The following is a 14,345-nucleotide window of genomic DNA, read 5'->3' on the forward strand; positions in this document are numbered from 1 at the left end:
GCCGATATGCGTCGCGACTTCTCTATTGTGGTGAAACATATATGAGCATAAAGTAAATGAGTTTAAATCATATTCTTACTCATTCCACAAGGATATTGGTTGAACAATATGATTGAGAATACTTTTTTACATTTGTAAGAATTTGTCATTTTGAATCCAGAGCTTGTGCTTTCAGATGATGAATGCTGGATTTGATTAATTACCTTAGAAGTCTTTCATTTTTGCTCTCTTTCGACTTCTGTTTCCTCTGTCACCATCATATATCTTGCCACTTACATATATTTTCTCCCAGAAATTATTGAGCAGTCACGGTATATTTGTGAATTTGGGAGCTTCTTGTGTATTGTAGTTTCACCACACATGAAAGGGTGTAACTATGTCAACTTGATTTCCACTATTACTTTTAATTGAGGGTCTTTGGCCATATCACATGTAACGTTAACAATAACACATATAGTATTGAAGTAGTGTCTATATTATTATCTTTATTTAATTTCGTTAACTTTTATAAATTTTGGTATCAGCAGTATTGATTCATTCATTAGTTTCATATTTTAGGATGGCTATCAGTTTCAGCTATTGGGATGATTGTGTTGACCCTCAGAATTTTGAGGCAATGTGGAATGTACCTGAAGTGAGTGCTGAATGGATAAAGGCTGGAGAACAAAGATGCCAAAAGGTTCACCTATCACGTGATCCCGATGGGCAGCCATATTTAACACAAACTGAAATGAGGGTAAACACATTTCTCTATCTTATGGATTTGGCCAAGTTTCAAATTTCTAGGTGGCTGGCTTCTACTTATAAGTTATAATAAACACAAGTGTTATGATTTTTTTGGTAAATTGTCGAATTGTTTCGTAAAGGTTTTTGATCGTAATGTAGGGATATATACTCTTAGACGACATTTGAGCCTTTAATTTACAAATTTTTAAATATCTTGTTCACAAATGAAGATGAAATATTTGTTTGTTGTAATTAAGTTGTCACATCTGTCATCTGCATATCCAACTAGGTATTTATAAGTAGTAAAATTGCTTTTAATTAATACTAAATACTCAACTACATCTAAAAGAAGCTTTTCTAATACTTTTACCTTGACCTAATTTGGATAATTAGCCTCTAACTTGTGGGAGCTTTTCAATTCTAAACTCTTACTCTTAAGACTTCGCTAAAGCAACAATGTTGAGCTTTGTGAAGTTTACAACTTACTGGTGCATAGTGCTTATACAGAAGTTAAATGAGGGAACTTCTAAAAAAGTTAGAGGTGTATAAGTTGATTTTAATTAACTTGCCTGATTTGTTTTATCTCTTTCATTCATTTTTTTATAAGTATTTGTTGAGAAATTTATCAAAACTAACTCTCAATACAACAAATTAACCCTACTGACGGTACCTTCTTAAGCTTTTGGAAGATGTGGCAATGCTAAGCTTAAAAAGTTTGGATTATTCTTGATTGGTTGTAGGTCCAAACTCCTACGTCTATCATAATAATGATTTAAAATAAATAATTATGACAAATTCAGAGTATGCATATGCACCCTTAATGAAATGATTGTTTTATGGTTCTAATCTCTGAAATATAAGTGGTACTCCTTTTCGGTTATTAACTTTTTAAATGTTTTTATTCCTTCCATGATTATGGAGCCTCCTTAATTATCAAAATGGGAAGCCATGAAAGGTTATTAATTGCATTAAATGTGGATCATAGATTCAAAATATGTTGGCATATGTGATTGTTTATTCCTTCTTTTTTTACATTACATCATTTTGTGTACTTTCAGGCTGTAGCTGACATCATTATTACCAAGCACTTTCATTCAGAGATAGATCCTGTAAGTCTTCCTTTAGTTTATGTATTTTATCATATTATCTCTTTGTTTTGTTTTTCATGTCCCAAATAAGGTTGACTGATATATACTATTTTCATTATAATAAAAATATGGGGTTAGAGGTTTCGGATCGATGTTACTTTCTCTTTCCTTCCAACCAAGGACAACAAGAAACTATAAATATGTAATCCCCAACGTAGTAGTTTGCTCCATCAATGCAAATCTTTTTTTTAAGAAAATTAACATGAATGATATTAATTTTCACCCAAGCCAATTTAACTCTTGATCGTTGTCTTTTTATTCATTGAATTCTTTTTTTAGCAGTAGAGCATTTGAATTTCTGTATTTTTCATCTCTCAATTCTGTTCCAAAAATAATATATATAGTCTAGGAATTGTTGAGGTTGATATCAAATATTGAAAACATAAATAGGTAGCTAAGTACTCAATCTTACCTAGCTGAGAAGGGGGATGAAAGAAGAATGTGCTATAAGTTTAAATGTAGTCTGTTATGAAGTATTATTACAAGATCATATGGAACAGCTTCACATTGTTATTCTCTGATAGAATTTTAAGTTCCATTGAGATAAGTACTATAGGGACAAGGTCAAGAGCAAATAGATTTTATTCCATGATGAAGGGTGCGACTAGCACACAAATAATGCGATCATAACTCAAAACTATCTTCTGTTTAGACTCTTACAAATTTGCATTACTTTTACGATTAAAATTAATTGCTGCAGGACATGATATGTGCTATTGCTGAACTTGAAAGTGATAGACAACTACTTGTTATGAATTCCAGACACAAATCTAAAGAGCCTACCGTGGGGCTTATGCAACTCCTGCCAAAAACTACAGAGTGGTTGATGAGGTACTGGCTAGATGTCAATACCTTATTTCTTGTATACCTTATTTAATGATTATGTTTCACCAAGGTTGACTACAGCTTGCAGTGAATTAGGTTATTGTTCATATGAAGCAGATGAGAATCGAGAATTCTTATTCAAACCCTTTGTAAATGTATATTTTGGTGCTGCTTATATTAAATGGCTGTCAAACTTTGAGAACAAGTAAGTCACGTATATTTCACATGATGAATGTATACAATGTAGGACCGGCCTAACTAAAAGTAAGACTTAAAGCAAATTTTAGAAACAATGTTTTACTTTAAATGAAAAAAATTATTTATTAAATCTTTTGGTCTAACATACGTGACATTTTTTCTAATAAATGTGGTGTTTTTTTTTTTTTTTACAAAAACTAAAAAGATATATATTTTTAAACAAGGAAGGCGAGCCCTGGTGCAGCGGTAAAGTTGTGCCTTGGTGACTTGTTGGTCATGGGTTCGAATCCGGAAACAGCCTCTTTGCATATGCAAGGGTAAGGCTGCGTACAATATCCCTCCCCCATACCTTCGCTATGAAGTTTTTTTAAAAAGATATATATTTTTATTGGTAGACCTAAAGCTTATGTTTTATACACTTGAGTTGGTCCTGATATAGTATGCATTGAGAACGAATATTGCCTAGTGTTTACAATGAGATCTTGTTCTGAAATGTTTATCACATTGAGGGGCATTGCTTGCAGAAAAAGAAGTGAAGAATTTATTGTAAGGGCATATAAAGGTGGTACAAAGAAGGCAACTCATAAATCCACTTTGCGCTATTGGAATTGCTATCTCTCAGTTAAAGAAAGTTTTCGATCCAGGTGGTTCCTCCTTTTCCTTATTGAAAAATTTTAGTGTATAGATTTTTTTTTAACTTTCATTATATAATTTTTTTGGTGCCACTACACACTTTTGGGAGATAGATAATATCAACAGTGTATTAAATTATGAGTTATAGTCTTTTTCTTGGTTAGAAGGAAAACTCTAATTAAAATGTGTTGTTCAGAATATTTTAATGCTAATACTTTGTCCTTGTTCAGAAAATCTGTTGATGACAATGTTTCACCTCCTGCTCACTCTCATCCCTTACCTTCATTAGAAAACTCAAAAGGTCACTTTCTTTCCCCCTATTCTCCATCTTTAGCATGTTATTTCTCAAGGGTGTGATCTCATTATTTTGGTTTGAATTTGAATTCGGGCTTCATTCTAATATTACACTTGACTGGCTAAGGATCATCCTTTTGTTCTGCTTAGTTTATTAGGGAGCAAAATAAATTGCTTCAAGTAATATTTTGACAAATTTGCAGTTTACCTCTAATTATATTTGAAAATTTCACAAGAACTTAAAGAATATATGTAAGGAAAACCAAACCAAACAAATAGACAAATTGAGCTTCTCTCAGGAAAAAAGGTGGCTCTTTTGGATGCCTCAAGGGTCATTCCCTCCACAAATTTTTAAAACTTAAATTTTATGTTTTCTTTAACTTTTGAACTTTCCCCCTCGAATAAAATTTCTCATCCAAACCCCTTCAAAATTTTCCTCTAACTTTACCCGTGTCAAGATAAATTACAAGCAACAACACAGTCTAAGCTCATTCCTTAATGTAGTTTCTGGTTCACAATGTCACGAACATAAACAAAAAATATTTCTATGGGATGATAGGTTGCTGTGAAATCCCAAATTTTATCTCTCAAACGTGTATTAGTAGTCATTTTGTCATGTAGTCATGCCTAAAAATCCAATTAATATATACTTAAATACATTGGATAATTGTAAGTTCAATTTTTCTTAGTTTTCTGGCATCCAGTCTTAGAATGTTGGTTGTAGATGCTATAGACAAAAAATTATAAGATCAAGAAGTACTTGAAGGAGGCATAATTACAAAAGTATGAAGAGAAAAATGAGTTTTTTAAGAAGTTAACTGACTATGTGCACTTATAAATGACCCTGTCACATGTTTAGATTGTGCCAGTGCCATAACAGTCGAAAGTTTAATGTTGATGGTTTTTTCTTGGATTGTGCCTTTGCTTTTAAGTTGATATTTATCATAAAATATTAATGATTTTCTTTGTTGATATTTATCATAAAATATTAATGATTTTCTTTATTCCATATGATGTGTCTAAGCCATATAGTTATAGATCTGAATATTTTCAGTCTTCTCTTCTATGATTTTAATTATATTATAAATTTATCATAGTATAGGCTTAAAATTAGCCTTGTATTTCTATATTGGCTGACTAATTTTTTATATTTTAAATGAAGATGCAAGTGTTGACACATATTGGGATTCCAGAGTAGCCCCAGAAGATATGGAAGCTATGTGGAATCATCTTGAGGTTCGAAAAGAGTGGAATAAATCCAAACAAAAACAAGGAAAGGTGCGGTTTGCACATGATGAAAAGAAGAGACCATATCTATCCCGAGTAGAAATGAAGGTATGAATCTGTTACTGTGAGTAATTACATATCCACTTAAAAGTTCAAAAAAAAAAAAGGGACACATGAATAAATCAAATGCATAACTAATGCATAAATATTTTACACAAATGTTATAAATGGGAGAGATATAACATTGCAAGGATATGTTAAGAAGTTAAAATCAATTTTAACTTAAATGGGGATATTATTGCTTCCATTCCTTATTTGGGTTATCTTCCAAAGTGAACAATTAAGAAAAAACAAAGGGAGTAGTAACGAATAAATTTTGCATTAACTAGTGTTTTCTTTGATGCATTTCTCCAAAGTTGCACATTATGAAAGTCTTGATGACTTTGATTGATAATAGTGCTTACTACTTTCTGAAATTCTTAGTCCAATCTTATAACTTCAATACATAATTTTGTGGCAGAAGTTTGTTTGGCATGTTTTGTAAAGATTTCATTCTTTTGGATGGATTTTACAAGATGGCTTTTACTATTTTTAGGTTTCATTCCTTGTACTTTTTTTTGTTATTTAACATAAAAAATATATTTATCCTCTTTTTTTTCCTTTTCTATTGAAAATATTTTGAAATCTATAAGTTACAATTCTTAAAATTTGTTAGACTCTTATTTTATATTTTTTTACTTAATCCTCAATAGAAAGAGTCTAACAATGAAACTTGTACTTTTTAAAAAGAACACATCATTTATGCATCTTTTTTAGTAGCAAAAAATTCAAGTGAAAATATCTTACAACATGTGAAGTGGGAAGTAAACTAATAACTGAACGGATTTTTTCTGTTCTTTTTATTTTTCTCTCACACCAAGCCAAAATGGGGATCATGTTTCTGTGTCTTGTCCATTCCATGATAACATACACTGTAATATTTAGTGTTTAAGAAATAAAATTAGTATGCAATATGTGAATTCTAAATTATCATTTTAATTTTTTTTTCTTACAGGCAATTGCAGATATAATTCTATACAAATACCTCAGCACAGTGAAAATTAAATCCGTAAGTATGTCTAATTGGAGGAGTTTGGTTTTAGTATAAATTTGAAATGATTAGGATAAATGCATTCCAGCATACCTATAACACACTTTGAAGGTTGAAAAGTTGAGAACTCTTCAGGTAGTAAGCAATATGTGTATAAATCAAAGTCCAAGCATACTGTTTTTTGGTACAAAGATGGCAAATTGACAGTGTGATTTGGATTTATAATTTCATGCAAACTATCTGAATCTCTCACCACTAGCCAATTCTTGTGGCTTGAATTCCGTACACATTTGACACTATTCACTAGAGTTTAACATAGTTGTATAGGGACATGTGTTATAAACTTATAATAGCTTGATGTTGTACCCTATCTTAATATAAAGTTTAGGGTTATTAAGCTAACTAATCTTCAGAGAAGAAAGGAAATTTCAATACGTTTTTTGAGTCGCCATTATGAGATTATGAAATTTAACAAATATTCAAAAATGCCCTTAAAACGAGATTTCTGGTATTTTTCAGCTTTTCAAATTCAATATTGTGTCTTTTTGACATGCATTTGTTGGTAATATATAGTAATACATGAATTCCTTCTGATTTTTCTGGAATATTGTTTGGTGCACAGACAGTAATTTGTGCCATTGGGGAGGTTCTAAGCAAGCGTTTTCTACATGGAGTTGGAGAACAACCTGGAATAATGGGGATTGACTACTCCACTGCTTACTGGCTTTACTTGTATGTATAGCACATATCCAACATTATCCTTCTAGAATATATATTGATGAAACATTAATGTATCTATGTGCGTGTAATATACTTTGTTAATCTTGGAAATTTGTAAAATTTTGGCATTAGACCAATATCTATTTTATCATCAATTTTAACAAGTACCGTGATGACATTCTTTTTAGCAAATATTTTTTACTTTGCCAAATTCTAGAGTTCAGTTATCTGTTTCAAAGCTCTACCATTCAGAAAGCTTTTAGATACTGCAAGTCTGCAACTACTGTAGATTTGCAATTATAAAGATAAACTTGTATGATTGTATCTTAATTTTGCCAAAACTGGACATAGTAGTATTTGAGCAATGCCCTTGTTTCTTCCTTCACACTGATGTTTGTGTTCAATGTCTTGTTTTTTGCAGGGAATTGGGCTATAGGGCTTATAGACTTGAATCTGTTGATGATCTTAACAATCCATTTGTGTCCATGTACTTTGGTGCTGCTTATGTAGCATGGTTATCAGAATATGAAGGAAGGTATGTCTAATTTGATTACCCCGCTAAATATTTTTCTTTTTGGGTAAAGTTACCTTAGTTGCATGAATGACCTTCCATGTCCATGAAACCACTAGTTTCCCCTTGTCTCCATCCCTGCAGTTTGGATTTTGGAATAGGAGACTTTGTAGTGAAAAATTTGGAAGGAAACTAAAAACCAATAGGAATCTAAATAAGCAAATATTCCTTTATTTTGGGACATACATATAGTTTGGGAAGGGTCAGGGTATATAGAGGGCAACAATGATCTCTCTCACAAATTCCTTTTAAAATATTAGAAAGTGTGTGACTGTGACCTGTAACATTATTGTCAAAGAAAAGAGTAAAGCATCCATCTTGGTCTTTCAAGAAAAAGTAGCATTAGTTTGGTCCTTTAATAATAAAATACATTGAAATGATCTATGTCAAATTTCAATATCAACTTGATCCTTTTGGAGTAATTTGAAGTCAAAATTGAACATGGAAGAACTAATTGATTTGATGTCAAAGTTTGACACCGAAAGATCATCTTGACGTGTTTTGAAAACTAAATTGATGACACTTGCATTTTGGAGAACTAAAATATATGCTTACAGGACAAAAAATAAATCAACTTTAATCATTACTGACTTGCAATTCAGGGAAAGGCCACCGGACTTTTTTGTTCAAGCATATTTTGTAGGGCCAAAAAATGTGAACCCTCAAGATACAAGCACTCTCTGGCTAAAATTTGAGGAAACTCTCAGCAAATATGAAGAAACAAAGAGGTACTAATTTTGAATGCTCACATTTTTCATAGGAATTTATATAGATACAACTGGACTTATATATTGAACTGAACTTGACCAAAGACAACTTTTCTTTCTCTCAGAACATGACACTTATCATATTTGGAAAAAATATAGTTTTAGTTTCAAGGTATTTTTTGGTTAATCTTTATAAATTTTTAAAATATTTAATAATTCCTATCTCCAAAAATGTAACATGCATGTAATCATGTCGCGTTACATGTAACCTCAAAATGGTTAATGTGACATGTTATATGCATGGTATGTCACCATAACAAGTGAAAATGGAGATTATTCTAAAAAAAAATCGTAGGGATCAAAACCAACATTTTTTTAAAAGACTAAATTTAAATGAAGTCATATTTATAGGAGATAAAAATATATTTCATTTTCATATTTTTAGCGTGAATTATAATAGGATAATCTAATCATATGGATTTCTTTTTACAGGAGTAGCGATAGCTGCTCTATCATGTAACCTAACGACGACTTGCCAATCAAATTATGATTACGAGGACTCTATATCCCAAACAGTTATATAGTGTTTCATTTGAGAGCTTTGTAATTAGAGTGGAACCAACGGATTGATGCTATAGGAAAGGAAACAAGAGAATGGAAAAAAGAAAAGAAAAAAATGACCAAAGAAATCTTTAATTTTATTTCTTGCTTCCTTTAATTTTATAGAACCGATTGTCAGAGAAATCTTTTAAATCAATGCAATTCGTTCAAATTTATTGCAATGCAGATATATAGGATCGGTCTTGAGAATTTATGGATCCGAGGAGAAATAATAAATATGACCTTTTATATTTAAGTATTTGAAAATATAAATATATATTATATAAAAATACATATTAATTTCATTAAAAAGTATATAGTTTGTTACATTAAACAAATAAGATAGTCTTAATAAATATCAAAAAAATATATCTCATTTTTATTCAATTTATTCTTATGTTTTTTTATCTATTATTCAATTTATTCTCAAAACAAAATACATAATATAAAGACTTAATTGTAAAAACAGTCCCCTTATTTATCCCAACTTACTAATTTGATATTCCTGTAATTTAATTCATCAATTGAGTCTCCCATTTTTTTTTTCAATCTGACAATTTGAGTCTAAAACTCCAAAATTGAATGTTGACTCTTAATGGGTAACGTTGACGGTAATGTGTAATAATCATTGGATGTTAAAAAAGTGTATGACATTGAATCCCTATTGGTAATTTTGACCAAATACCACCGCCAACGGCACCACCTTTGCCAGCCCTGTCAAAGTCAAAGGAGCGTTAAACACACCTTCATCCACCACCATCATAAGCATCATTAGAAGCAGCATTATTATTATTATTACTACTGCTATTCCATGCTACCATGTTTTCAAACTCGGTTTCGACAAAAAGCATGTGCTTATTGTTGTGGTGATTCTGGTGAAGCAAAATTGGGTCTAGCAAGGACTGAAGTGAGAGATGCAGGTCTTGGCTACTGGTTCTGGAAAGCAAATTTGATGGGTAGCTCTAGAAGTGAACCAACGACGACGTCGTTGTGGATAACACTACTAGAAAAAGGATCTTCGACAATAATTTTTTAGGGACATTAGACGACAATTTTGAATTGTCTTTGAAGTCAACATCATAGAAAGTAAAGACTTTTCACGACGATTCCTAAAAAATTATCGTTGAAAAACTACTATTCTAAGATGATTTTTAGGAAAATAACCATCTTAAAATGTTAAAAAGTTTTAACTTAAAAAATGTCTTAAAATGTATTTTTTTTAAATTAAAAAATTGAGGATTCTAAAACGATTTTTACGAAAGGTTTTTATGCGAAAATCATCTTAGAATATCTTTCTTTTAAAAATTAAAAATAAAAAATGAAAATTTTAAGATGATTTTCAGAAAAAATTTAAAAAATTTAAAGATTCTAAAACAGTTTTCTAAGATGGTTCTCTAAATACTCATCTCAGAATGTCTTTTTTTTAAAAAAAAAATTATAAAAAATCAAGAGACCATTTTACTAATACAAAACAAATTTCTTTTACGTATAAAATGATTGTAATTAAATCCATAAAAATTCAACATTCTATGCCAGTAACTCAATAATTTTCCAATAATCATTAACAAATTAAAAATTTAAATCGTAGACATAATTTTATATATATTTAAATTTGTGAAACAATATATCGATTATGCATATATTCAATATTAAAGAAAGTTATAAAACCTTGGACAACTGCAAAATTTAGCATAAGCATAGAACCATCAAATATGCCTCTAACTAATTATTCATATAATTTACTATTTAGAGAACACAACTGATGTTGCAAACACAATCCAGTTGCATCTAATCAAGATCAACAATTTTTCAGTAGCAGGCTATAAGTGATATTTGTACAATTTATTTACTTATTTCAGAAATCTTGAGAAAAAAGATATGTATTTTAGTTTATGACAAAAAGTCTCACCCACGCAACCGGTTTCTCAATTCATTATCAGATATTTTTGTCCTTGCATATAGCCAAAAATGTGAACTTCATCTGGTTGTAAAAATCCCTGCAAATAGAGATGCCAAATGTTGGAAAATGTTGCTTTAAGGGAAACAAACAACCACTAGAAAATAATCCAGTAAATTTCCACAAAAATGAAAAATAGGAATAGACATTAGATATCAAATTAGTATGTAGAACAGATGAATATAATTTTTTTCATAAAAAAGAAAGCAAAATTGAACTAGTGCTTGATCAAAGAAAAATTTGACTTCATAACATGAGCTGGAAAATAAAATGGCATTCAACGTGAATTCCTTTGTAACGTCTCTAACATAGACCTTCTAGTGAAAATCAACCAATGTGGATTCTTTGAAATAGTTTATCTAAAAGTTGTATTACTGTCAATTTTATCTGTTGAACCATATTTTAAATATCTGAATCAAAACTGCCGACGAACAAAGGGAGGTTAATGAACAGGGTTTATCGAATGTTCTGCACCTGACCCTACTCATGACTTCCAGATTTTATAGGTCAAATAAAAAAATTTTAATAGTTCATGTTAAGTTAAACCAAATAGATATATAGTGCACCTGATCCACTACCATGTCCTAATTATTAAATAAAATATGTATTACTTCTAATAAAATTTAATTTTGATCCACTAGTACTAGTAGTGTTAAAAGTTTCCACACTATCATTGAATCATGTGTTTTCAGTTTTCACTTCATTAAAAAGAATTTGAACATATAACCACTATTAGCAAGGTCAAACTCTTTCAAAAATGTGGCAACATACTATTGATTGTGGAAGAACATTAAGCATTTCTCTTGATAGTACGAATATAAGAGCGAAAGGTTTAGAATGATAGTCGTTGGTTGGAACAATATTCGTACAATTTATTATACATATAGAATTCTCTTACAATGTTTTTTTATTTTCACTTGTTTAAATAAGGAAAAAACTAGTATTTTCTTTATTATTTCTATAAATCCAAATAATATTATTTTTCATTCTCTATTTCTATCATTTTTAATTAAATTTGATGGTTTAAAATCTTTTCATTAAATCATTATTTTTATTTTATATTAATTTTAAATTACATTTATAATTATATATATAAGCTTAAATATTTGTTTGTGGCTAGAAATATTTCATTTTTTCATTATAAGTTTATGTATTTTTTTTTATCATTTTTATCATTGTAAGTTTATTTTTCATTAATATTTTTAGTTTTTATAAAAAGATACATTTTTAATTTCTGTAACTTTTTTTTTCATTTTAGTTCTTATAATACCATTATGACATGAAATTGTTGGCATGCATGACATTTCTGATGTGGCATGTAATGACATCATATGTTGATGTCATATTGAATGTTTTTGTAAGGGAACTTGACAGCAGGATTAAAAAGAAAAATTTGAAAGTGTTAAAGATTAAAATTGATTTTTAAACTAAAAAAATACTAAATTATAGAAATAAAAAATATATTTAAATCTAATAATAATTTGTTATTTTGACTCATGATAGATGTGTTTCAGGTTCTCTTTAGTTGTTGTGAGACTCCTACACTAAGTTGAGACATCCCAAGAGTACAAGTGTTTTTCTTTTAGTAAATGTTATTCAATTACCTAATTGAAGGACAACAAAATAATAGAGTAGATCTCATTTTTTAAAATTTGGGACTAAGCAGCCACCACGACTGGCTGGACACAAAATTTTGAGTTTGATTATATTTTCTTGTACTCTTCAATTATTATATTTGTTGCACTATATCTATTTTTTTTATAGATCATAGGTTCTATAGGTAATAGTCTGGTTAGATTACTATAAGCAATAAAACTTTTGCTTGGATATTTAATATCGTTACATATTAAAAACTCGAACTCAAAACCCTTGCTTAAACTAGAATAACAGCGTCAATTTATTCATACGCTCAATGGTTGCACTAACACGAACACCTATTAGAAAAATATCTATTAATTCAAGATAATGAGAAATTTATACACAAACAGATTTCTTCAAGATAATAGCATTAATAGCATAGGTACTAGCCATGAAGAAACAAACAAACCATTTTAGTCTGAGCTTTGCTGTAAAACTAATTAATTCATACCATACACTAGTCATTATTGTAATTGAAACAACTGATACACAATTGGAAATAGAAATAGATGAAGTTAACTATGAGTTTGACCGAGAGAAATCATTGCTAATTTGTACCATAGCACTGTTCCGCCTTTCAAATTGTTGGGGTGATGTTCAAGTACTAAGACAACACTTGGATAATTGTTGCTGAAGTCAGGAAAGTTCTCATAATAACCATGTATCTGTCGAGTGAAGAAGATCGGCTAAGTTTTAATTATACAAAGAACCTTCACTCTCTTCAATATATCTGAATAGGATTTCACTTAGTATTGTCAGTGTCATGACTTACATTATTTTTCAGTATAACATTATCATTCGAGAGCAGGAATCGACCACCCAACAGCAACTGAGGTCGAGCTTCAGTCTCAACATTAGCTAGAGGAGAAATTCTTGTAGCACTGAGAGAAAATGGTGGAGTTTGTAGTGTCTGCACACTCATGGGCATAAAGTTTTGAGCCAGCAGATTAGGCCTCTCATTGAAATATAGACCATGAAGTTGTGGAGCCATTGTGTTCGAGTTGGCGTTTATTACTTCCCTATGAGCAATAGCCGAGGGTTGAACTGAATTAAAACCTCTTGAGGAAGATCCTTGATGGTAAGGACGAAATGCACAACTTGAGGAGGGGATGAACCTTCCCAAGTTGAGGCCTTCTTCATTCCCCACACCAACATGGAATGGAGGAATGCCAAGTCTAGGGATAGGTTTCCTTGGGCCTTCTGTACCAATACTTTCTGGTCTGGATGTAGAACCAGAAGCTAAAACCATCTAACAAAAATCACGAGTTTGGTCTAGTTAGCCCGATGATGAAAGTTTTCCATTAAAATATAATGAGAAATAATCTTTGTACCATAAAAAGGGAAGAAAAATAAGGTGTGGAAATCGTAGTACCTGTAAATTTGATGAAGGGTTTGAAGTGGAACTAGCCTGAAGATTATTACATTCCATGTGAGGTGAAGATTGAGCATTTTGACCTAGAATAAAGAAAACATCGCTCAGTTATTGCCAAGGTTTGAGATCATGTACTCACCAGTCTATGTATTTGATGTTTCTATGTTTCATCATGCCAGTGTATTAATACCCTAATTACCTTTTATGAAAGCATTCAGTGAAGCAAGTTGATTTTGCATTCTTTTCTCAAGATCAAAGAGATGCTTTAGGGCATCAGATCCTGAACATTCAAGGGTTGTGTTCTTGAAAGCTTCTTTTTCTGTCCCTTCAGTAGTTTTCATAGGTGCAGCTCGTCCTAAACATTCTATGAGCTCCTTCTGTGTGTTCTTCCAAGCCACTTTTTTTCCACCTCTTATTGGAAGTTTATCACTGCTTGAAGAACATATTTCATGTATGAAGGTAAAATTTTACAGGATAGAAACAAGACCAACACTTAAGTTAGTGGACTTACGGTCTCGTTATTTTGGCTTGGTCTTCTTGATCAGCATATATTTCTTCTGTTTGCTGCATGGTTGCATCCTGTTTGACCTGTAACAAAAAAGGACAAGTCAGAGAGAAACATAACTCACAATTTAATGA

General features: G+C 30.7%; 2 protein-coding genes across 2 annotated transcripts; one reads left to right on the forward strand and one right to left on the reverse strand.

Moving 5' to 3' along the window:
* The first annotated feature begins 559 nt into the window (after positions 1 to 559).
* On the forward strand, positions 560 to 8,819 carry LOC114421251. The gene is made up of 12 exons (XM_028387100.1): positions 560 to 736; positions 1,785 to 1,835; positions 2,575 to 2,705; positions 2,788 to 2,904; positions 3,422 to 3,541; positions 3,761 to 3,831; positions 4,987 to 5,159; positions 6,106 to 6,159; positions 6,764 to 6,873; positions 7,283 to 7,396; positions 8,035 to 8,160; positions 8,632 to 8,819. The coding sequence occupies exons 1-12, from the start codon at positions 560 to 562 to the stop codon at positions 8,657 to 8,659; spliced, it is 1,272 nt and encodes a 423-aa protein (XP_028242901.1). The 3' UTR covers positions 8,660 to 8,819.
* Positions 8,820 to 12,719: 3,900 nt separating this feature from the next.
* On the reverse strand, positions 12,720 to 14,290 carry LOC114422083. The gene is made up of 4 exons (XM_028388278.1): positions 14,218 to 14,290; positions 13,906 to 14,135; positions 13,707 to 13,789; positions 12,720 to 13,583 (listed from the first exon to the last, which is right to left on the reverse strand). The coding sequence occupies exons 1-4, from the start codon at positions 14,274 to 14,276 to the stop codon at positions 13,077 to 13,079; spliced, it is 879 nt and encodes a 292-aa protein (XP_028244079.1). The 5' UTR covers positions 14,277 to 14,290; the 3' UTR covers positions 12,720 to 13,076.
* Positions 14,291 to 14,345: the final 55 nt, after the last annotated feature.

Source organism: Glycine soja, chromosome 8 (assembly GCF_004193775.1).
Source record: "Glycine soja cultivar W05 chromosome 8, ASM419377v2, whole genome shotgun sequence".
Taxonomy (NCBI): Eukaryota; Viridiplantae; Streptophyta; class Magnoliopsida; order Fabales; family Fabaceae; genus Glycine; species Glycine soja.